Source organism: Mercenaria mercenaria, chromosome 2 (assembly GCF_021730395.1).
Source record: "Mercenaria mercenaria strain notata chromosome 2, MADL_Memer_1, whole genome shotgun sequence".
NCBI classification, from domain to species: domain Eukaryota; kingdom Metazoa; phylum Mollusca; class Bivalvia; order Venerida; family Veneridae; genus Mercenaria; species Mercenaria mercenaria.
Genome location: NC_069362.1, coordinates 55,656,543 through 55,683,036, shown reverse-complemented (window position 1 = coordinate 55,683,036; position 26,494 = coordinate 55,656,543). Strand labels below are relative to the sequence as shown.

At 36.6% G+C, this 26,494-nt stretch overlaps 1 protein-coding gene across 4 annotated transcripts in view; it reads right to left on the bottom strand.

Annotated features, from left to right (window-relative positions):
• The window catches only part of LOC123563994 (protein N-terminal asparagine amidohydrolase-like), a 175,187-nt gene that overhangs the window by 108,155 nt on the left and 40,538 nt on the right, over positions 1-26,494 (bottom strand). For 2 of the 4 annotated variants that reach the window (XM_053536648.1, XM_045357232.2), the window contains exon 2: positions 15,004-15,099. The exons of 1 other annotated variant lie outside the window; for it this stretch is intronic. In XM_053536648.1, coding sequence (XP_053392623.1) covers positions 15,004-15,087 — 84 coding nt within the window. In that variant the 5' untranslated portion in view covers positions 15,088-15,099. Of the gene's footprint in view, positions 1-15,003; positions 15,100-25,584; positions 26,375-26,494 lie in introns of those variants that run through there. One more of the 4 variants, XM_045357233.2, reaches the window with a different exon arrangement.

Below are 26,494 nucleotides of genomic sequence, written 5' to 3'. Positions count from 1 at the left end.
ACAAGTCTATATAAACCATGTAAACCCCTGGGTGGGGCCATATTTGAACCTAGGGGGATCTTTGAACAATCTTTGTAGAGGCCTACTAGATGACGCTACATACCAAATATCAAAGCCCTTGGCCCTGTGGTTTTGGACTAGAAGATTTTCAAAGCTTTTCCCTATATAAGTCTATATAAACCATGTGACCCCCGGTGCAGTTTGACCCTAGGGGATAATTTCTTGGTAGAGGACCACTAGATGATGCTACAGACCAAATATCAAAGCCCTAGTCACTGTGGTTTTGGACAAAAAAGTTCCTAAATAAGTCTATGTAAACCATGTGACCCCCAGGGCAGGCCCTAGAGGAATAATTTGAACTAGATGCTTTTGAGAAAAGCGCATGTCTCCCACAACTGCCCCTATCAAAAATGTCTAGTTTCTCTTGATGGTTTAGACTAGTAGATCCAATTAGATGGTCTGGACGAGTGGATCCAATCAGTAATTCAATGGCCATAAATCAAAATTGCCTGGGCGGATTTGGCTAGTTATCGAACTTAGCTAAGATCTTATGGCCAAATACATTTTGTTCAAGTTTGGTGAAGACTGGATGAGAAATGTTCGACTAAGATAGCAGACAAGAGTAAAAAGGCCGATTTTTTTATAATTCAAGGGCCGTAACTCCAAAATGCCTAGGCCGATATAGCTAGTTATCGAACTTGGCCGAGGTCTCATGGTCAAACACATTTTGTTCAAGTTTGGTGAAGATCGGATGAGAAATGTTCGACTTAGAGTGCGGACAAGAGTAAAAAGGCCGATTTTTCGGTAATTCAAGGGCCATAACTCCAATACGCCAGGACCGATTTGGCTAGTTATCGAACTTGGCCGAGGTCTTATGGTCAAACACATTTTGTTTAAGTTTGGTGAAAATCAGATGAGAAATGTTCAACTTAGAGTGCGGACAAGCTTTGTGACAGACAGACAGACAGACACACACACAGACTGGAGTAAATCAATACGTCTCCTACACCACCATGTGGTGGGAGACATAACAATCTTGGTAGAGAACCACTAGATGATGCTATGTATCAAATATCAAAGCCCTAGGCCTTGTGGTTTTAGACAAGAAGATTTTTAAAGATTTTCCTTTCGGTTGCCATGGCAACCAGAGTTCTGTATGGAATTCAATTCTTTGAACAATTTTTAAAGAAGACCAGCTTTCACTGGGTCAAGGGGGCTAAAATTAAATGTGAGCGAAGGTCATGATTGTGCTAATTAAGCAATAAAATATATTTGGAGTTCATGCAAAATGAACGACAGGAAAGGATGGCAAATCCATGAATCACACTCGCTATACATGTTTTTTTTAATTTGCCAACCCTATCCTGTCGTTCATTTCGCATGAACTCCAAAAAAAAGCAGACTCATTTCTTGTATTGACATTATATTTCCTTTCCATTAGTTAACAAGGTTATAATATAAATGCATATATTTTGTTGTATTTAACATTAAAATCAGCTTCATCCTGTTCACCAGACAAAACAACTGCAACATCATCTAAGGAACATTCTCCCTGACTATATGCGGACATCGTCAAAATAGAGGCCCATTATCACTAAAGTGTTCACGTAAGTTTTCATAATTTTGAATGGAAAAGAATAGACAAAATGTAAATATTTAATCATAATGTGAGGTTTGGTAATTCTAGCTAAAATACTTTCTGAATTATGCATTCCCAATTTTGGGCAGACAGATGGATAGAAGGATGAACAAACAAACAGCTGGCAGAGAACGCCGAAACAATAACATTCTGACAAAGTATTATGAAGATCAAGTAGAAAACGTGGCCTCTAGAGAGCAGAGAGCTAGAGACAAGGCTTTTCTATGACTTGACCTACATATAGTGACATAGGCTTTGACCTCAAATAACCCAGCTTCCAACTTGACCTAGATTTCGTAAAAATAAACATTCTGAAAAAGTTTAATGAAGATAATGTCCAAAATGTAGCAGATAGAGTTTTAACAAGGTTTTCCCATTATATCCCCTGCGAAATGTAGTTCTTGAAATCAAGAACATTTCAAGCCAAACATGAATTATTCATGAACAAGTTCATGAACTTCTAGAAAATAACTGTCCTTTGTTGTTCACAAACTGATGATGTACTATATGACAGTCATAGTGTATCATGAATTAATCATGAACTGGTAATGAATCAGATATAGTTCTTGAAGTGTGTTTGGTGTACATCATGAATTTATCATGCATTTATAATGAATCCTTGGTAGTTCTTGATTTGTCTGTAATAAGAACATAATGGGGTAATTTCATAAAACATGAACAGTTTATGAACAAATCAAGATTTTATTCAGTTCATAAAAAGCCCTGCAACAGTTATTGAAGCATGCATGAAGTCATCATGAAATTATCATGAACTTATAATGAATCTTTATTAGTCTTGAACTGTCCATGAGGTGGATGTAAACCAGTCAGAACATGGAATTCATAAATCATGAATAATTTATGAACAATTAAAGAATTTATTTAGTTCATAAAAAAATCTTGAAGAATGATTAAATTATAAACCCAAGTCCGTTACAGAACAATCATAAACATTTCATGAACCATTTTCTATTGGATCCAGTCATTAACAATAACATTCAGCTACCTGTGCCAGTATTTTATTTCAGTGTTTTACAACCAGTCAAAATGGAAATTTCTAACAATGAGCTAAAAAGCATCACCTCTGTGAGAAAACATTCTTTAAAGCATGATTTCAAACATTTATCATACTATAGCAAGGAAGGGTTTGGTAACTGAATATTAAATAAGTAATTACTGTGTTGTAATTATCATTCATTTTAAACAAGAGGGCCATGAAGGCCCTGTATCGCTCACCTGACCTATTGACCTAAAGACCTTCAAGATTAACATTCTGACCAAGTTTCATTAAGATATGGTATAAATATGGCCTCTAAAGTGTAAACTAGCTTTTCTTTTAATTTGACCTAGTGACCTATTTTTTTACCCGACATGATCTGTATTTGTACACTTAGTATGTAACCTTCAGAAAATAAAGTTATTATTATTATTATTATTATTCAGGTTCTTGAAGTGTCTTCTGTTCTTGAACATTTCAAGAACTCTAGTTGTTTTTGAAAAGTTTTTAAAAACAGTTCTTAGTATTCAAGAACATTTCAAGCACTATTTAAGAAATGTTAAATCGGACAATTTCAGGCACTTTTTAGAAACAGTTGAAGAACTTCTGTTCAAGAACAGCTCAAGAACTTGTGTTCTTGAACTGTTGAAGAACTGTTGTTAAGAACTCTAGAACACATTGTTCTTAGAATTTGTAAAATGTTAACATTTCAAGAACACTTCTGGTACAATTCTTGAACTTAATTCTTGAACAGTAAATAAACTTTTCTTGAACTGTTCTTGAAATTTCGCAGGGGAGCAGAAGTTCATGAACTGTCAAAAATATGAATGTATGTTGACTTTCCAGCAGTAATTCATGTGTTGTAAAGTTGGATTTTTACAACATAATATTACATAATACATAGTTTCAGTATTGCATAATATACAGTCTTAATATTTTATCATAAATGTTTGTATTTTCAAATACTATGTTATTTAAGTTTAGAAAGCATAGCGTACGTCGCACGCTATTTTGCACAAATGCGTAACGTCATTTTGACGTCAGTTTGACGTACAAATTACTAATTGAGAAAATAAATAGCAAAACATGCGTTGAGATAAATCTGCATATTCTTTAATGGTATCGTAATTTACAGTTATTGCTTTGAACACATTGTTACTGTATTTTATCTTTTTCTTTTTGTTATTTATGTTTTTATCATTAATTATTACCGCCCGTTTCTTCAAATTAAATATATATGCATTTTAAACTGCAATTAATTTTATCATGTTGTACCGTGTTGATCGCAAACATAAATATCAACTTCCAGACGTTAACAAACCTAGCATCAACAGTGATCAGGATGATTATAACCGACAAAGAGGCAGTGCTGTCGCACGAAAGTATTTGAAAAAAAATATTTTCATTAAACCGTAAAGCAGTTAATTTTAGAAATTTTGTATGCATTTAAGAATATAACAGGTCCTGTGGATTTAAAACTTTTTTCATGCTAAATTCAGTTTTGTACTCTGACTTTGTTTAAAAAACACCAAAAATTTAATTCTAACACGACCAACAAATAACCGTACAAATAGAAAAAAATCAGACAACGGTTATTTTGCGATAATCCTGTGCGTGCAGTGACGTCATCCGATCCAGGTGCGTAGCACAGGCGTAAAACGTAGTTACCTTTTTTTCTAACACTGTTAATACTAGTATGTCTTGTTAGAATCGAAATAACAAATTCGCAAGTGTGATTTATCATAGGATAACCCGATTTTTTCTTTCTTATGATGCGAAACAATATATCACTTAGTATGAACTGTGCCATGAGAAAACCAGCATAGTGCTTTTGCGACCAGCATGAATCCAGACCAGCCTGCACTTCCGCTCAGTCTGGTCGGGATCCATACTCTTCGCTTTCAAAGCTTTTTGGAATTAGAGAAGCTGTTAGCGAACAGAATGGATCCTGATGCGCAGGCTGGTCTGGATTCATGCTGGTTGCAACCGCACTATGTTTGTTTTTCTCGTGGCGCGGCTCATATATTCGTATGCATAAGAAATCAAAAGACGTGTTATCTTACGTTAAACAACGATTGGGAAGTTATTATTTCATAAAGAAATTATTTAGGCCCTATAACCAGTTCTGAACCAGCTTTAGTACCGTTTAAATAACACCTTTTTTATTCACATCATGTGCGACACTACAAATGAAAAATGTTTCGTGCTCAAAATGAAATAAACTGTTAAAAAAAAGTTTAATAATCTCAGTGCTTTGGACAAACTTACATAGATCTATAGACATTGTGTGCACTATCATAATAAATTAATAAATAACGGCGTTATCGATTAAATTTTGTTTATTGTCTTTATTAAAGACCGCGTATTATAAGCAGGAAAAAAACATAGTTCGGTATCTAAGTTTGATGATTTCTTTATATCTATTCAAAATACATGTAAAGCATAAAAATGTCAAATCAGCTTTTTATATTTTATATTTGTACGGACAACCTTGAAACTTCACATCCGATACTAGTCACAGTTCTGCATCTAGCGTTCACGTTTCTGTTCAAGTGGCCGTTTTTTTTTTTTGGCGGTACCACTCTCGCCTCTCCGCAATGCTCAGACAAGGGTGGGGTGGCGGATGTGGGGAGGGGGTACCACACTTCATTTGTGTAAATATCAATAAGATAGAGTAATCATTGACAAAATTCATAACATTTGTGTATCAACTACGTATAGATACTGACCGACATTATATCTAGTAAGACAGACAGATAAACGGACATACTGAAGGAACAAATCTTTCAGGCTGACTAAATGAATGATCGAGTAAGTAATTACCAACAGGTCATGAATTCGTGCATACTCATCGGCTATTCGACTGCCAAAAGACACGCGGATGGATTGAATGGTCGATTGAATGTTGCGTTTCATTATTTGTTATGTATATTCATTTATATTGTCCGTAAGTATTGACCTGGCACTCACGAATATTCCGTATGTTTCCGTAAATAAATTTTCGGTGTCCGAACCCAAACAACGATATAACTATTGAAAAGCCGTCAAGTATCATGTGCAGATATAGCTGTGCGGACAAAGCGTTTTGCCAGTAAACTCAGGGTTGAGTGTTCGAGCCCTCTGTCTGCCCATTTTTTTATCTGTAAAAGACGGAAACTTGTCACACTTATCATGATTTATCAACGAAATACTCTACTGTTGACTACCGTTCTTCTACATACATAAAACAGTTATACAAAATGTTGTTTAAAATCTTCAGGACCTGACAAGCATTCATTCATTCATTCAACGGACAATTCAATGAATTTTTGTTAGCGACACAAAATGCAATGTTTCATGAAAAATATATAATCATAGATTCAAATACAAACACAAGGAATCATATTTCGAAAAATGGTTAGAAAAGAATTCGAACCCATAGTAACGTGTTTCCAAGTCGGAGAGCTTACCACTACACCACTGTGCCATTGGTTCTCTAAATTGATTATTTTGATAAATCTAGATATTTTCAGGACACGAATATCACGTAAAATAACGAAAACGCCCGAAAATATTGGCGAAGATTAATGAGTGCCATGTCAATACTTACGGACAATACCTATTATTATTACCGCAGTAAATAATACACAATTTGCACATTTATCCGGGAAAAATAGAGCGAAAAAAAACGAAACACTAAAAATTGGACGGCTATAGTTAAATTCGGACACTAAGCTGTGTACGAACTTTTTCGAATTTTATATTAGCAAACGAAATATACAACAATGGAATGATATATAAAGATAAGTATGTCAAAACATACATTAATCTAGGTTATATGCTTATGAAAGAAATTTAATATACAATTTAGCTGCTTCAGGTCCTTTTTGATACAGGTTCTAGTTTTTCACTCCGTTATAGACCTATTTCCAAAAAGACATTTATGAATATGCTTTAAGAAAACGAAAAAAAAAAGGGTGTTGATAAGTTTGCAGTGGAATACAAGTCAACTGAAGATAAGTACCCTCATACTGCCGCATTTCAGAAAGCGATCCGCAGAATAAACTATGTACTTTCGTTTTTGGGGTAATAAAAAATTAAAAAGAAAAAAACAATAATGAAAGGTATCCTCTTTTTTTGTTCCCGGGATTACGCGCAAATGCGCTAAAATGAAAAAAAAAATCCATTTATTAGAGATCTTTACGACTACGCTACACTGCGGAAGCATATTTTTGACCGAATTACTGCTGTATAACATAAATTTTAAAAAACCAGCAAAATGACCTACGCGAGGGAGCAGTTACTGTGTGACTATGTGCGTGAGGGACTGCGGACGAAGCAGACTTCATTTGAAATTTATCAGTTAAGACACCGTGACTGTGCCTAATGATTTTTATTCTTTTTGTGTGCTCATTAGAACACAAGAAACGCGGCAATGCCACGAAACCAGGTTTTCAACACTTTTCATAAGAATAAACAAGAGTGCCAGAATGTCACAATATACGCCTGTCACAGCAAATTTCTTTACTCTAGCACCTGTATTTGCAGATGTAATTTTAATTTTGTGGTTGTTTAGTAATCATTGTAATTCTTTTGTTTTTCTAAGTCCACAAAAAAACTCCTTACCAGGTAGAGATACCTTAAAATACACCTAAAATTAGAAAGTAACAACTATGTTGTACCACAGAAAAGTGGTCTTGGTTTTTCCCTACGGTCAATTATAAAAAAGTTACAATATAAGTTATTTATAGTAACAACTAAGGGAAGTTAATCTTAAAAAAAAAAAAAAAAAAAAAAAAAAAAAAAAAAAAAAAAAAAAAAAAATTGTAAGTCCACACAGAAATCCTTACCAGGTAGAGATTGGTCAAAATACACCTCAAAATTGGATGTAACATGCATGTTGTAATACAGAAAAGTGGTCTCGATTTTTCCCTACGTCTAGTAATGAAAAAGTTACAATATAAGCTATTTATAGTAACAACAAAGGGAAGTAATTCTAAAGAAGGGAACTGCGTAAGACACTTCGTCTCATGATGGTGTATAATTGTGCCAAGTTACATCAAAATCCCTCTATGCATGAAGAAGATATGCTTCGGACAAAGTTTTCATTCTTGTATCCTTTGACCTCTAAGTGTGACCTTGACCTTAGACCTAGGGACCTGGTTCTTGCGCATGACACTCCGTCTCATGATGGTGAACAATTGTGCCAACTTTAATCAAAATCCCTCCATGCATGTAAAAGATATGCTTACCCTAACCCTAACCTAACCCTAACCCTATTTTTAGTAACAATGACCTTGACCTTGATCCCAGAAACCCCAAAATCAATCCCAAGCTACAACTTTATATAAGTTTTCTATACACCGAGTTTCATCATGATAGCTCATTCCTAAGTTAAGTTATTGACCGGAAACCCTATTTCTATTTTAAGTAACAGTGACATTGACCTTGACCCCAGAAACCCCAAAATCAATCCCAGCCTTTGTCTTGATATAAGCTACATACATACCAAGTTTTATTCAAATATCTTTACCGAAACAAAAGTTATTGACCGGAAACCCTTTTTCTATTTTAAGTAACAGTGACCTTGACCTTGACCCCAGAAACCCCAAAATCAATCCCAGCCTTTGTCTTGATATAAGCTACATACATACCAAGTTTTATTCAAATATCTTTACCGAAACAAAAGTTATTGACCGGAAACACCAGTTTGACGCCGCCGCCGCCGCCCGCCCGCCCGACCAACATCTACCCCAATCTAATAACTCAGGTTTTCGTTGAAAACCTGGTTAATAAAAGTATATTTTACCCTCTTTGATTTATTATATTAGAAAAGTATCCAAGAGTGACTGTTCTACTTTTGAAAGCTGTATAATTATGATACATACATGCATATGCGTATATGATATGATAAAAATCATGTAAAATCGACTCCGAGCAAAAATGCAAAATGAAATTGTCCTAACTGAAGTGTAGATAAAAAGTATTACTTTTATTTATTTAAACTTCGTAGGCTAACTGATCGCCTTAATTTTATCACGGTATTACAATTCCTCGAATGTAATGCATTCATATAGACCTGTAAATTACCACTTACAACACTGTTTTTTATGAAAAACTAAACGGGAAACAGAACATTTGATTAGTTCATAGATGGTAGGTCTGTAGGAATATGTAATATAAATTCGTTGAGAAAGTAATTTAAAAATACTTCCATTTTCGTGGCACATCAAATAAAATGACGCTTGCCATGCAATTTTCTCTTTCTTTATAGGTTCAGTACAATTTTCTTACAGAACATTATTTTTTTTTGGACTGGACCTTAGATTTAAATGTAAAACTGATTTGTTCAAATTATCATAGATGAGACGTTCATACTTTAAGTTTACTTCTAGGCACAATGTTCAGAATAAATTATTTCGAAGATACTGAAAATATAGAAGAAAGATAAAAATATCTATAATATGCGTCACAAATTTGTAAAATGAACCAAATACTTTAAAGTTATCTAATGGAAATCGAGCTAATAAAATTATCAAAAACGTTGCGTTTTTTATGTACAGCAAAGTGAAATTATACGACGTAACGTTATTTGAAGCTTTACTGTAAACGATGTAATTTTTTTCACATAATGATGGTTCATGAAAGTTTTATACTAACAAGATAAGTCAGATATCTTTAGAAAGTTCATACAATGCACTTTTAGCCATCTATAAAGATCAATGCCAACTTTCAATAATAACTCGCATAAAATGGGGAAACTCACTTTTGAAATGGACTTTCTGACGTAACATTTTCAGTATGTAATTTTTTAAAATATACCGTAGTCGTTTAATACTTGTTAATGATTACTGATTTAAACATGTACATAATTGTTAATGTATGCATTTTATGAAAGTATAAGTTTTGGTATTTTTTCCGATAAATTATTACGGAATAATTGAATAAATACGCACCAGGATGACGAGCGTAACGCTTGTAGGAAAAGCCGTCAAGGTTTTGTTAAAGCGAATAAATACGGAAATGTCGTGAAATAAACGCATTGAATGATGCGCGGCAAAATTCAATGTCATCTGCTGGTTATTTTGTCCAGATATCTTTAAAATTGACAGATTTATCGTCAAAAAACCGACTGCCGTACTAACATTTTTCGTAATTTTTGTTAATGAAAATTCGATTTTTTATGTATTTTACGATTATAAATTCTCTAAAAATTAAACGGGAAAAAATGGAATTTAAATTTTTTAATCACTGTAGTAAAAACATACACGGACGTCAGTTACTCATAATTTAAATAGCTGCATACACTTCAACATGTATCTCGAAATCGCCTATGTGTAAAATAGCGTGCGACGTACGTCAGACATTAAGCTAGTCTATTAACATTCAGCTAGTCTATTAAAGACTGCTGATTTATCTATACAGATTAATCTTCACTCTTATCACAGTTCAGTACACTGGCGCCAGACCAGAAAGAAAATGCCTCTGTACATGTTATACCCTGCCCCTATGTATTCTATAAGAACCATGGTCATGAAGGGAAAAATATACTAACCCGTTTCAATCGCGCATTTTATATCTAAAGCACACATTCCGTAAATGTGTACTATGGATATCAAACAAGAAGTAATTTATCTTCCATTGTGTACCTGTCACATTTCTTCAATACATCTTATCTTAGAAAAACAACGCATAGTTTATAGTTATTTCAACGTTACACAAAAATCTTGCTTGAACTTCCCTGGTGAAGTTCCGTTCTAGATTACAAAACCATTCTGATTGGCAAATGTGAAAATGTATGTCAATCGTCATTTTACTACACGTGTTCGCTAAAATGTGAAAATGCAGCATAAATGTGCAAAATGAATAAAATGAACAGAACAGATGCAGACCAATGTACGATTTCAAATTAAAAATCATATACAAGATGAATTTCATTCATAATTTCGAGTTTTATTGTAAAAAGGTGATTTTTTTTTATTCTGTTTTTGTTTGTTTACATTTCGCCAAACATGTGCACACTGCCATGACCTCTAGACCGGATGTTCATTAGGGAAGGTCAAGCAAGTTTTTTTCTGTAACATTGACGAAAGCATAGAATATGTTGATATATGGGGCCATATTTGACCCAAGGGAAATAATCTGAAAAATCTTGGTAGAGAACCACTAAATTTTGCTACATACCAAATATCAAAGCCCTAGGCCCTGGACAAGAAGATCAGAAACCATTCCTGGCAAATGTCACCTTGACCTTTGACCTAATGACCTCAAAATCAATAGGGGTCATCTACTGGTCATGACCAACCTCACTATCAATTTTCTTGACACTAGGCCTAAGCGTTCTTGAGTTATTGCCCAGAAACCATTTTACTGTTCCCGGTCACTGTGACCTTGACCTTTGATATACTGACCTCAAAATAATAGGGGTCATCTGTTGGTCATGACCAACCTCCCTATCAACACTCACGACCCTAAGCCCAAGAGTTCTTAAGTTATCATCCGGAAACCATTTTACTGTTCAGGGTCACTGTGACCTTGACCTTTGATATACTGACCTCAAAATCAATAGGTGTCATCTACTGGTGATGATCTACCTCCCTAACAACTTTCATGATCCTAAGCTTGAGCATTCTAGAGTTATTATCCGAAAACCGTTTTACTGTTCAGGGTCACAGTGACCTTTACCTTTGACAAACTGACCTCAAAATCAATACAGGTCATCTGCTGGTGATGATCAACCTCCCTATCAACTTTCATGATCCTAGGCCCAAGCGTTCTTGAGTTATCATCCGGAAACCGTTTTACTAATCAGGGTCACTGTGACCTTGACCTTTGACATACAGATCTCAAAATCAATAGGGGTCATCTGCTGGTGATGACCAACATCCCTATCAACTTTTATGATTCTAGGCCCAAGCGTTCTTGAGTTATCATCCGTAAACAGATTGGTCTACATACAGACCGGCCGACAGACCGACTGACATCTGCAAAACAATATACCCCTCCTTCTTCGAAGGGGGGGCATAATAAAGATTCAAAACTATGATAAACTTGAACTATTTTTACTGTTTTGTAGCACAAACACGTGGAAATACATAATGCAAGGCAAACATAGGTCTGGAAAAAGGTACAGATACTGAACAAAAGATCACAGAGTGATCTTGGCGCCCCCCACTGAGCCATTTTTGAGTGTTCCAATTTCAAGACTAGCTGAATGTCAAAATCAAGGTCAAATTTCATTTCGGTACACAACACTGTGCATGTGGTCCATGCATGTGGTCCAAATTTGAAAGCTGAAGCTTGAGAAATGTGAAAGTAGGTCACTAGATCAATTTCAAGGTCAAAGTTCATTTCAGTTTACAAAACTATGCATGTGCTTCAAATCTGGAGGCTGCAGCTTGAGAAATGTGAAAGTAGGTACTAGGTAAAAGTCAATGTCAAATTTCAATTCAGAGCACAAAAATATGCATGTGGTCCAAATTTGAAGCCTGTACCTTGAGAAATGTGAAAGCAGGTCACTAGGTCATTCTGAAGATCAAAGTTCATTTCAGTACACAAAATTATGCATGTGATCCAAATTTGAAGGCTGTAGCTTGAGAAATGTGAAAGTAGGTCACTAAGTCAAAATCAATGTGAAATTTCATTTCAAAAACACAAAACTATGCATGGTCCAAATTTGAAGCCTGTACCTTTAAAAATGTGAAAGTAGGTCAAGAGGTCAATGTCAAGGTCAAAGTTTTTTTCGGTACACAAAACTATGCATGTGGTCAAAATTTGAATGCTGTAACTTGAGAAATGTGAAAGTAGGTCACTAGGTCAAAATAAAGGTCAAATTTCATTTCGGAACATGAAACTATGCAAGTGGTCCAAATTTGAAGCCTGTACCTTCAGAAACATGAAAGTAGGTCACTAGGTCAATGTCAAGGTCAAAGTTTCTCCAGTGCACAAAACTATGCATGTGGTCCAAATTTGAAGGCTGTAGCTTGGGAAATGTGAAAGTAGGTCACTAGGTCAAAATCAAGGTCAAATTTCATTTCGAAACATAAAACTTTGCATGTGGTCCATTTGAAGCCTGTACCTTCAACAAGAGATCACAGAGTGATCTTGGCGCCAACCAATGTGCCATTTTTGAGTGTTCCAAATTTCAAGACTTATTGACTTGCTCAAGGTCAAATTTCATTTCCGTACACAACACTGTGCATGTGGTCCAAATTCAAAAGCTGTAGCTTGAGAAATGTGAAAGTAGGTCACTAGATCAATTTCAAGGACAAAGTTCTTTGTACACAAAACTATGCATGTGCATCAAGTTTGAAGGCTGTAGTTTGAGAAATTTGAAAGTAGATCACTAGGTCAATCTTGAGGTCAAAGTTTATTTTGGTAAACAAAACTATGCAAGTGGTCCAAATTTGAAGGCTGTAGCTTGAGAAATGTGAAAGTAGGTCACTAGGTCAAAATCAAGGTCAAATTACACTTCAGAACACAAATCTATGCATGTGGTCCAAATTTAAAGCCTGTACCTTCAAAAATGTGAAAGTAGGTCACTAGCTCAATGTCAAGGTCAAAGTTTGTTTCGATACACAATCCTATGCATGTGGTCTAAATCTGAAGCCTGTAGCTACAGAAATGTGAAAGTAGGTCACTAGGTCAATCTCAAGGTCAAAGTTCATTTCAGTATACAAAACTATGCAAGTGGTCCAAATTTGAAACCTGTACCTTCAAAAATGTGAAAGTAGGTCACTAGGTCAATGTAAAGGTCAAAGTTTGTTTTGGTACACAAAACTATGCATGTGGTCCAAATTTGAAGGCTGTAGCTTGAGAAATGTGAAAGTAGGTCACTAGGTCAAAATCAAGGTCAAATTTCATTTCGGAACGCAAAACTATGCATGTGGTCCAAATTTGAAGCCTGTACCTTTTAAAATGTGAAAGTAGGTCACTAGGTCAATGTTAAGTTCAAAGGTTTTTTCAGTGCACAAAACTATGCATGTGGTCCAAATTTGAAGGCTGTAGCTACAGAAATGTGAAAGTAGGTCACTAGGTCAAAATCAAGGTCAACTCATGTCAAGGTTCATCTTGTCACTCAAAACCATACATGTGGTCCAAATTTGAATGTTGTAGGTTATTGACAAGAAGATTTTAAAAGCTTTTCCCTATATAAGTCTATATAAACCATGTGACCCCCAAGGGCGGGGCCATATTTGCCCCTAGGGGGATAATTTGAACAAACTTGGTAGAGAACCACTAGATGATGCTACATTACAAATGCCAAAGCCCTAGGCTTTGTGGTCTGAACAAGAGGTTTTTCAAAGTATTTCCCTATATAAGTCTATATAAACCATGTGACCCCCGGGACGAGGCCATATTTGAACCTAGGGGGATAATTTGAACAATCTTAGTAGAAGACCACTAGATGATGTCACATACAAAATATCAAAGCCCTAGGCCCTGTGGTTTTGAGCAAGAGGTTTTTCAAAGTATTTCCCTATATAAGTCTATATAAACCATGTGACCCCCGGGACAAGGCCATATTTGACCCTAGGGGGATAATTTGAACAATCTTAGTAGAAGACCACTAGATGATGTCACATACAAAATATCAAAGCCCTAGGCCCTGTGGTTTTGAGCAAGAGGTTTTTCAAAGTTTTTCTCCATATAAGTCTATATAAACCATGTGACTCCTGGGGCGATATTATACCCCAGGGAAATAATTTGAATCATCTTGGTAGAGGACCACTAGATGATGCTTCATACCAAATATCAAAGCCCTAGGCTCTGTGGTTTTGGACAAGAAGATTTTCAAAGCTTTTCCCTTATAAATCTATGTAATTTCTAGAAATAAACAAAGGGCCATAACTCACTAAAAATTGTTGAACCAGTCTGATTTTCAGGGGGACACAACTAGGGTACCAATACGTCATTCTGACAAAGTTTGGTCAAAATCCCCCTGGTAGTTTCTGAGGAGATGCGATAACGAGAAATTGTTAACGGACGGACAGAAGGACCACGGACCACGGACGCAGAGTGATTTGAATAGCCCACCATCTGATGGGCTACATGACCCAGATTCAAACTGGACCTTGAAATCATCAAGATTAACATTCTGACCAAGTTTCATGAAGATACAGTCATAAATCTGGCCTCTACAGTGTTAACAAGCTTTTCCTTTGATTTGACCTGGTGACCTAGTTTTTGACCCCAGATGACCCAATATCAAACTCGTCCAAGCTTTTATCGAGCGTAACATTCTGACCAAGTTTCATTAAGATTGGGCCAAAATTGTGTGTTAACAGTCAAATTGTTGACATCGACGGACGACGGACACAGGGCGATCACAAAAGCTCACCTTGAGCACAGTGCTCAGGTGAGCTAAAACTACATACAAAGGATATACCTTGAACTTGACATATCTTTGTAGAAATTCTGCAACAGTTTTGAGACTTGAACCAAAAGGTTCTTCATCAACAAATAGTGGCATCCTAACATGTACCTGTAAAACAGATAAGACAGTCATAAACAAGCAAATTCGATGAATTGGTATCCCCCGCCGAAGGGGCTTGTGGTGAGGAATGTATAAAATATACCCGACAAAAAGTTAAGGATGTTACTTTTGTGCGTGTGTGGGGGGGGGGGGGGGGGGGGGGAGACTGGGTGATGGTACAAAGTTTCACATGTTAATTATAAAATATTGATGGAAAATTAAAAATGAAAAAAAAATTGGTGGGGGGTGGGGATGCATGATTGGGGTGGTGGGCATGACTGAGTGGAGAGTGAGGTGGGGCAATGGTACAACTTTGCATGTTGATAGATTTGAAAAAAAAAAATAATAAAAGATTATTTTTTTTGGCGGGGGGGGGGGGGGGGGGGGGGGGGGGGGGGACCAAGGCAAGGTGATGACCAGGTGTGGGTACACAACTTCACATGTTTATAATAAATGTTCATGTTCATGTATAAAATATACCCAACAAATCGAAGTATGTTGGTTCATATTTAATTCAAGTTTCATGAAATTCTACCAGCTTGTTACTGAGATATGGCTGCAGATGTGGATTTTTCATTAGATCAAGGGCAGTAACTCTAAGGGAAATTGACCAATCCAAAATAAAACTTGACGGGCATTATTGCAGTATGTTGGTTCATGTTTATTTCAAGTTTTATGAAAATTTACCTGATAGTTACTGAGAAATGGCTGCGGACAGACAGTTTTGGGCATTTTTCATTAAATCAAGGGCAATAACTCTAAGGGAAATTGACCAAGCCAAAAAAAACAACTTGACAAGCTTTTCCTTTGATTTGACCAAGTGACCTAGTTTTTGACCCCACCTGACCCAGATTTAAACTTGACCTAAAGATCATGTAGATTAACAATCTGACCAAGTTTCACTAAGATATGGTCATAAATGTGAGTAGCTTTTCCTTTGATTTGCCCTGGTGACCTAATTTTTGACCCCAGATAACCCAATATCAAACTCGTCTAAGATTTTATTAAGGGTGACATTCTGACCTAGTTTCGTTAAGATTGGGCCAAAACTGAGACCTCTAGGGTGTTAACAAGCTTTTCCTTTAGTCTGACCTGGTGACCTAGTGTTTGAACCCAGACGATCCAATATCGAACTCGTCCAAGATTTTATTGAGGGTAACATTCCGACCAAGTTTCATTAAGATTGGGCCAAAATTGTGACCTCTAGAGTGTTAACAAGCTTTTCCTTTGATTTGACCTGGTGACCATGAAGGCCCTGTATCACTCACCTGACCTAGGAATCATCAAGATTAACATTCTGACCAAGTTTCATTAAGATATGGTCATAAATGTGGCCTCTAGAGTGTTAACTAGCTTTTCCTTTGATTTGACCTGGTGACCTGGTTTATGACCCTACATGACTTAGATCATCAATATTAACAATCTGACCAAATTTCATGAAGATACAATCATAAATGTGGCCTCTACAGTATTAACAAGCTTTTCCTTTGATTTGACCTGGTGACCTAGTTTTTGACCCTAGATGACCCAATATCGAACTTGTCCAAGATTTTATTGAGGTTAACATTCTGACCAAGTTTCATGAAGATTGGGCCAAAATTGTGACCTCTAGAGTGTTAACTAGCTTTTCCTTTGATTTGACCCGGTGACCTAGTTTCTGATCCCATAAAACCCAGTTCAAACTTGACCTAAAGATCATCAAGATTAACATTCTGACTAAGTTTCATGAAGATACAGTCATAATGTGGCCTCTAGAATGTTAACAAGCTTTTCCTTTGATTTGATCACAAAAGCTCACCTTTGAGCACTTCGTCCTCAGGTGAGCTAAAAAACGGGCAAAAACCTACGGCGGATTAATCTGTCTTTCAGTGAAAAGTGTTAGTCTGATATTTTTGCAAGCTCTGGAATACGGTAATTATAGGTCTCACCACTTCGCGGTTTCAACCTAAAAATGATGTGACCTCGAGGTGGGGCCTCTTTTCACCCCATGGGCATAATTTGAACAACCTTGTTAGAGATCCACTAGGCAATTCTACATACTGAATATCAAAAGCCTAGGCCTTGAACTTTCAGTCAAGAAGATTTTAAAAAGTTTTTTCCTGTGTAAGTCTATGTAAAACTTGGGACTCCTAGGACAGGGCCTCTTTTTTACCCCAGAAGCATAATTTGAACAATCTTGGTAAAAGACCACTAGGCAACACAATGCACCAAAAATCAAAAGCCTAGGCCTTGCAGTTTCAGACAAGAAGATTTTTAAAAAAAATTCCTATTTAAGTCTATGTAAAACTTAAGACATCTGGGGTGGGGCCTCTTTTCACTCCAGAGGCATAATTTGAATAATTCTGGTAGAGAACCAAAAGGCAATGCTACATACCAAATATCAAAGGCCTAGGTCTTGCAGTTTCAGACAAGAAGATTTTTAAAGTTTTTTCCTATATAAGTCTATGTTAAACTTAAGGACCCCTGGGACGGGGCCTCTTTTCAATCCAGGGGCATTATTTGAACAATCTTTATAGAGGACCATTAGATGATGTCACATGCCAAATATTGAGGCTCTATGCCTTGTGGTTTTGGACAAGAAGCTTTTCAAAGCTTTCTCTATATAAGTCTATGTAAACTACATGACCCCCAGGGCGCGGCCAAATTTGACCCTAGGGTAATAATTTGAACAACCTTGGTAGAGGACCACTAGATGATGCTACATACAAATATAAAAGCCCTATGACCTGTGGTTTTGGACAAGAAGATTTTTAAAGTTTTACCTTTCGGTTGCCATGGCAACCAGAGTTCTATATGAAATTCAATTCTTTGAACAATTTTTAAAGAAGACCATCCAAGGAACATCCCTGTGAAGTTTTATCAAAATTGGAATAATGGTTTAGGAGGAGATGCTGTTTAAAGGAAAGTGTCGACGGACAGACGATGAACGGACGCCGGATGATGAGCGATCACAATAGCTCACCCTGTGCCTCTGGCTGAGGTGAGCTAAAAAGCGGGTCAGAACCGCATATAATAAAACAGATTATCATTTTACCAAATACATTGTGGGAAAATTTCCATTGACTTTGATAAATAACAACTGCTTTGATACACCTGGAACAGAAGTGCTTTTAAAGTGCTATTAAACTTAAGAAACACACACAAGTCTAAATTACGATAGTGATATTTAGCACTTGGAACAGAAGTGCTTTTAAAGTGCTATTAAACTTAAGAAACACACACAAGTCTAAATTACGATAGTGATATTTAGCAGAATATTTTCACAGTTGGTAATAGCTGTAGTTCTGCAAAAGAACATATTGATAATGTTCATTGAATTCTTGAAAGTCACTCTTGCAAAGACATATTGTCAGTTATATAAAGGTACAGAAAAAGGTATTTATTTTACATTGCATATAACCGACAGACAACATAACCTATAAAGCTATTGTGCGACAAACCAGGTGTCTGGTAACAGATACTTACTTCAAATGATTGTATGGGGAACATACCCATCTAAATAGAGAAAAATACTGAGTTAATCTGTGTACTTAAATTAATTTTAAATACAAAGATATGTCAATTCCAAGCGATGCAGTACTGAAGTCATTGAATTGTTAGTTTCATTTAATAACTGCACCTCCCTGGCATAAAGAATATCAACTATTCGAGCAAAAACTGATTGTCCGTATTTAAAAACTTCATCAAGAATGTGTGAATTATTGTTAATATAGTAACCTCACTTGACTGTGTATAACGCTTTCTAAGTCATACGAAAAAATCTGCGACAAGCTAGGCAACAGTAGTTCTCATGGAATACTAATCACTGTCATATACGTGCAACAGCTGGGATTTTCCGTGAGCCGGAGAGGACACACCAAGATGACTGACAAAAGTGATGCTAGAAGGTAGGAGCTTGTTTTTGCATCCCGTTTTATTTAATTCATGCCTTTTGGTTCACACATTTAGTTGAGACTAATGCAGAAAACCTTCCTCCGCATGCCGTAATTGCTCATATCTCCAGTATTCCTATGTTTTCCCCAAAACGTCCTCCTGAACCTGACATTTTACAAGTCAGAAAAATCGAAGCGAAGGCAGCATGTTTTCAAGGTCACAGTTTCTCATGCAGTAGCAACTAGATCTGTATATCATGTCCTATATGCACTCTTCACTCCTGACGCTGATTTTAGTTCGATGCAAGTGGCTAATCTAAGAAAACAACAAACTTTCTATTTCAACACATTCCGCCCGGGACACCACGCTCCGGGAAGGATTTTCCGGAAAATATTGCACAAAAGTGAGCACCAGTTGGGACTTCATCGCTGATATGTACCTGACTGGGACACACTTTTTGGAACTTAAAGAACTGAATAGTCATTTAATAACACCCTTACTTAAAACGTTTAGGCATTTGTGCGTCCATTGAAGTTGATTTATTCCACCTTACTTGAGCACAGCGTGATAATGGTCTACCATTGAACTTTTAAAGAAGGATTTTTTTTTGACAATGTCAGCTTTATATTGGTCAGTTCTGCAAGCTATCCGAACTCCTGTTCTTATCTGTTAATGTGATACAAACTCTTGCTATGATCTTTTCCTATTCGAGTTGTTAACGTTGGTACTAGTTGTCCATATGACCAACGCTCCTGAATAATTCACACGTAGTTATTTTAGGTTTTCAGGAGAATATATGCAAGAAACAGTTAGTGTCCCAATCCTGATTCTTTTTCATGCAGGATGTATAGCGCTAATACTTGGGACGTAAGTTTAAGGTCTCAACAGCAATGTTAATAGAGGAGCCGGACACCGAACCTATCACATGGATTTAGTAGAGCACTACTTCTAAACCACTGGTTCGTTCCTGTTGGTATCATGTAGAGGAAATTGACTGTACAGGGGTCAAGGACATGTTTCTGATAGTTTTAAATCTGCTCCTGTCCTATATTTTAACCTTATTGTACTGAATAATCATAAAATACTGACATTGAACAGTTACACCTTATATACAGAGGCTAATACATAGACTCTATTTCAATGAGATTTCGTTCAATTAACCATGACTATATACATCATTGTTGTAAAATATCACACTATACAGCATAAATGATGGGATGAAAAAACAAAATCAGAAACAAGCGCCATTTTCTTGCATGCAAAAGCGTGGCAGGTGGCAATAAACTTTTACCTACTGTGTTTATGGGTTGCATAAATACAAAAGTCTTGGAGGTAAAACAGTATACATTAATGTAGTCGGTGTTAAAACACAAAACACGTGAAAAATAATTTTATTTCGTTAGTACCTCCACGAATGTATAGTCTTGGCATTTTATTTAAATATTTTGTAATGTAAAATCGGTAAAATGTAGAACAGTTAAAAAGAAGTGTTACATTTGTGTATTAGAAACCTTCTTTCCCGACTATTGTGGTTTGCAATATAAGCTATTTGTAGTAACAACAAATGGAAGCAATACTAAAGAAGGGACCTGCGCATGACACTTCATCTCATGATGGTGTACAATTGTGCCAAGACGAAATCCCTCCATGCATGAAGAAGAAATGCTTCGGACAAACATTGGGCTACCAAAATTTTAATCTGGTAGCCCGAACATTTAAGTTTATTTGGCAATGGCCATTTCGGTTACTTTACTATGTGCTTCTATACTACAGTGGATGGAATGATTAAATTATTAGAGGTTTATCATACTTTTAGCCATAAGCACATTGTTATAAATTTTGTTCTCTTAATTATATAAATAGCAATTATCATTACTCCTTTTTCTCACTTTAAAAGATGAAACTACATATTTTTAAACTGAGAAATATTATCAAAAGTACTCCTGATAGTTATTGCAACATGGCAATAAAAATAAGGAATGCAAATCAATTTTTATAAACTTGCAAATTCCTTAGAACTTACTAACTTAGAGCTGTATGAAATGTAATTTATCTCAAAATTATTTAAAGCTGATTCTGTTTGATTCTAAACATCTGTCTGGTTTAATAAACGAACTAGAACCGCGTATATAACATCTCTCAGTTTCTTGGCACTGTGTATTCACTTATCCGAATTTATGTTTGTCCAAAATTCTGTATACTTCCTGATATTTTGCTAAATCATGGTCAATTTGTTTTTGTATGTTAGGCAAGTATTTAAACTGAAAAGCATAAACAATCAGTGTAAGCACTAAACTACCTCAAAATAAATTATTTGTTCTTTCTGATCGCTTGATAAATATTGAGGTCAGCGGAACTGAAAGTAGACTTTGGCCGGTGGCACTAAAATGACGTAATTTTAGGACTGGTTTGCATATTGTTTTAAACAATTAAATACCAATCAGCGACCTTGATGTTATTGGATCAGTCTAAAATCACTCGTGCACGTTTTTGTAAACATTTGCCTGCGGGTACGATTAGACGGTTAATTGTTTGCCGATTGTGACAGTAGCCCTTACAGAAGAAAAAGGCCTGCTGCGTACTCTTGCTGTGTACATACAGCGTATATGATGCGTACATGATGTGTACTGAAATCAAGGGCTTTAAATAGTATGCAGGATATACACCGCACATACACCGATAGTTTTTGTAGTACACTTTTGACATGCAAATGAGCTCTGCCGCGTACTACTTGCTGCATACATGCTGTGGACTACATAGTACACAGGATGTACGCTGGAGGAATTTAGTATGCGGGAAATAGTACGCAGCATGTACGCGGCACATACACTTTTCACATGCAAATGAGCCTGCGGTGTACTACCCCTGCGGCATACATGCTGTGTACTCCTGTGGCGTACATGCTGTGTACTCCTGCGGCGTACATTCTGTGTACTCCTGGCCCAAGTCCTGCGGGGTACATGCTGTGTACTCCTGCTGCATACATGCTGTGTACTCTTGTGGCGAAACTGCTGTGATAATGTAAATTCCTTACCCCACCAACTTTCTTATGCAAATGCTGATCATTTGGACAGAAAAAAACAGAAAAAAGATAAGTGACATGCATCAGTAAGTATTTACCCTTACCAAAATAATGTAGATTGATGTTATCAAATAAATTAGTATGCTTTTCTTCATCCACTTTTCAATGAAATAAATCAACTTTTGTAGCATGTAATTTGGTAAACATCTGAAGAAAATGGCGTAACTGCATCAAGGGGAAACAACTTTAATGCAACTAAATATAAGTGTTATAAATTTCGAAGTATCTGCGGTGTACATGCAGTGTACTATTTTCTTGTACAAGTCCCTCCTGCGTACATGCAGTGTACTCCTTAAATTTTCAGAGTCTGTGCTGCGTACTTGAAGTGTACTAGTGACCTCCTGCGTACATGCTGTGTACTCGTCGAAATAGTACGCGGCATGCGGTGTATGTAAAATGTACTCCTCTGGCGTACTACTGTGTTCGCGGCATATACACAGCAAATACGCAGCATGTACGCCACAGAGGCTTGCTTCTGTAAGGGAGGTGGTAAGATAATTAAAGCCTCGGGCGTGTATCTCTTGATAAACAAGGGGATTACCGACAACTATCAAAATTATATTTAAAGACTAAATTATTGATTTCCGGGCTACTCGATACTGAGTTTCAATGTAGCTTGGCAGGCACGCTCTGAAAAAATTTAGTAGCCCGACAGAATTTTCTGGTAGCCCACGGGCTCCGGACATGGGATTTCTGAAACCCTGCACAAAGTCATTCTTGTATCTGACCTTTGGCCTCTAAATGTGACCTTGACCTTAGACCTAGGGACCTGGTTCTTGCACATGACACTCTGTCTCGTGGTGGTGAACATTTGTGCCAAGTTATACCAGAATCCCTCCAGGCATGAAAAAGAATACTCCGGACAGTTTTCATTCTTGTATCCTTTGACCTCTAAGTGTGACCTTGACCTTAGACCTAGGGACCTGGTTCTTGCGCATGACATTCTGTCTCATGGTGGTGAATATTTGTGCCAAGTTATATCAAAATTCCTCCATGCATAAAGAAGAAATGCTCCGGACAAAGATTTCATTCTTGTATCCTTTGACCTCTGTGACCTTGACCTTAGACCTCGGGACCTGGTTCCTGCGCATGACACTCTGTCTCATGATGGTGAACAATTGTGCCAAGTTTCATCAAAATCCCTCCATGCATGAAGAAGATATGCTCTGGACAAAGTAATTCTTGAATTTGACCTTTGACTTCTAAGCGTGACCTTGACCTTAGACCTAGGGACCTGGTTCTTGCGCACGACACTCTGTCTCATGATGGTGAACAACTGTGCCAAGTTTCATCTAAATCCCTCCAAGCATGAAGAAGATATGCTCCACACACAGTGCAGACATACAACACTGACGCCAGGTCATGTACTTCAACCCTCCATACTTCATTGTAACAAATAAATAAACCATATCTGAGTAATTCCAGTTGCCTTGGATTAGTTGGGATAAATATACAAGTTGGCACCACTAAAGTGTTATGACATGAGAATATTTTATCAATAAGCGCATTTCATGACATTATTTTGAAATATATGTACAGGAAGCTGTGTATGGTGAAGAAGCATCAGCACAATAATACAATTGTATTTAAAGATATTTACACAGAATAATCTCTCTAAGAAGAGATGGATTTAATTATTGTTGGGTTTAAGATTCTTCTTCAGTGTGAGGCAAAGATGAGACATTAGTAGTATATGTAGAGAACAAGAATTATTTCAATTAGTGAATTTAAACTTAAAAGTGAAAACTTCATACCAGAAAATTTTGCTCAGATGAGGCTTGAAAGTAGACTTCTGGCCACAGAACACTAGTCAACAAAACCTGTTTGCCTCCTATGATGGCCTGTCCCATTTTCAGTCTTGATTTCACTATGTACTTGTCCTTTGATCCACTGACCCCACAAAAAATTTAAAAGGCAACTACTGATAGCAAGCAATCATCCTGTGAAGTTCACAGACAGTAAGCTATAGGGTTCTTAAGTTAATGAGTGGAAACCATTTTCAGTCTTGATGTCCCTGTGACTGACTGAACTTAAAGTCCACTTATAATCTACTTACCACTGACAATCGACCTATGAAGTCTGACAATTGTAGGCAAAGGCCTTCGTTAGTAATTGAGCATGAACTGTCTCTAGTCTTTTAAGGTCATTGTAACCTTGACGTTTGGCCTACTGGTCCACAAAACAAAAACTTCATCTACTGACCAAAAGCAATATTTCTGTGAAGTTTGAAAACTGCAGACCAAAGAATTTTTCAGTTATTGTTTTGGAAATTGAAAACAGCTTGAGCTCAAGGTCACTGAGACCTTGACCGTTGAGCAAACAATCTCAAAATTTATAAAGATCATATGCCGGTCACTATCAAACTTAATAATAAGTTTAACTCCCACATGAAAGTATTCTTCAGTTATGAATTGAAAACCAAAGGAACAGACAGATCACTGTATGCCACCCAGTGCCCTGGGGATGGTGGCCATGGAAGATATATATATAATCCAGCTGAAGGCAAATTTCAAGTTGTATGTTCATGTAACACAGCGGTCAGACGCCTCGCTGAATGCGATGACTGGTTTATAGTGCACAGCAAAGACTAAGCAAAAACTTTGCAAATATATGTGCAAAGTTTTAGTGAAAATCTGTTAGAATGCAAGGTTAAGCGTTACTAGTGTAAACTGGCTTATAGTGTTCACAAAGTTTAATTATAATCTCACTGAGTGGCCTTGTTCTTGATCCAACATGACCAGAGTTTTGAACTTGTTCAAGATTTTATTAAGGCATTCATTCTGACCACATTCATTAAGACAGTGTCAAAACTAGCAGAAGCTTTTGTAGAAAAGCACATGTCTCCCCAAATGCATAGTCATATAAGCAAGAAGTCAATAGGGGACAGGAGCGAAAGTCAAAACGACACTGATGGTTGGCTGCAACAGGGATCATCTACTGGGCATGTCCAATCATCCCACTAAGTTTCAACATTCCGGGTAAAGTAGTTCTCAAGTTATGAATTGGAAACAGTTTTCAATGTTCAGGCCCCTGTGAACTTGACCTTTGATGGAGTGACCTCAAAAACAAAAGGAGTCATCTATTCTGCAAGTCTTATCACCCTATCAAATTTGAAGGTTCTAGGTCAAAAGGTTCTCATGTTATTGACCAGAAATGGATTTCTATGTTCAGGCCCCTGTGTCTTTGACCTTTGATGGAGTGACCCCAAAAATGGTAAGGGTCGTCAACTCCATAAGCCCTGCCTCCCTATGAAGTTTAAAGGTTCTAGGTGAAATGGTTCTCCAGTTAATGATCAGAATTGAAGTGTGACGGACGCACAGAGCAAAAAGAATATGTCTCCCACAGTTTCCCCAAGTGGGTGGGGAGACATAATTATGATTCCATGGTTTCAACAGTCAAACTGTTAATGGAAATGGACAAAAAAGCAATCAAAATAGCTCATCTTCAGGACCTTGTGCTAAGTGAGCTAATACAGCTTAAAATGCTAAAAAAATCATGAACCATGAAAATCTTTAAAAAAATACAAATATCATACATACCAATACACGTTTATTTAAGTTGACACAAGACAGAATATTCTGTGGAAAAAGATCACACTCTTATAAATCTCTCCTATTAAACAAATATTTGCTTTAGAAAATTTTACCCTCTGAAATTGCATACTAACTAGATAAGGTTATGTACATTCTGCAAATTGTCAATAATAAACTGTGTACTGATCAATACTTTAATCCCTGTTAAAAAGGTTAACCTTCAAATTGTTTTATTTAGTTTATTTACAAATTCATACTCGTGTTGGATTTCTTTAAAAATCCAAGGTATATCAGATTAGCCAGCTACTTAAATTCGGTGTAAGTCAACTTTATTTTAGTGGCATGTTTGGTTAAAATTGTATCATTACATTATCAAATTCGCAAATTACTAAAATTACAAAAATGTAACTTTAGAAACAAGGAGCTGCATTCAATAAACACTTGATGCCCCCGGTGGCATTCTTGTCGATACAAAGCAACCTAAGTCCAAAATGAGGTCAAGGTCAAACTGAGGTCAGGTGATGTTTGAAGATGAGGAATGGTCACAGGTTTCATCTGTATTAGTATCAATTCATTCTTGTAAGCAGTATTAATGCTAGATGAAACGGTCTCATTTGGTTAACCAAGAGATGGCTAATATAAAGCAACCTAAGTCTAAAATGAGGTCAAGGTCAAGGTGAGGTCAGGTGATGTCTGAAGATGAGGAATGTTCACAGGTTACATCTGCATTAGTATCAAGTCATTTTAGTAAGGCGTATTGACGCTAGACGAAACGGTCCCATTTGGTTAACCTCGTACAGACGGACAGACTACGGACACAGTGTGATTCACCTTTGAGCACTTTGTGCTCAGGTGAGCTAAAAATCAGATTATAATAACTCTTGAAACCATTAAACTGGAAAATGTTAAGGTTTTA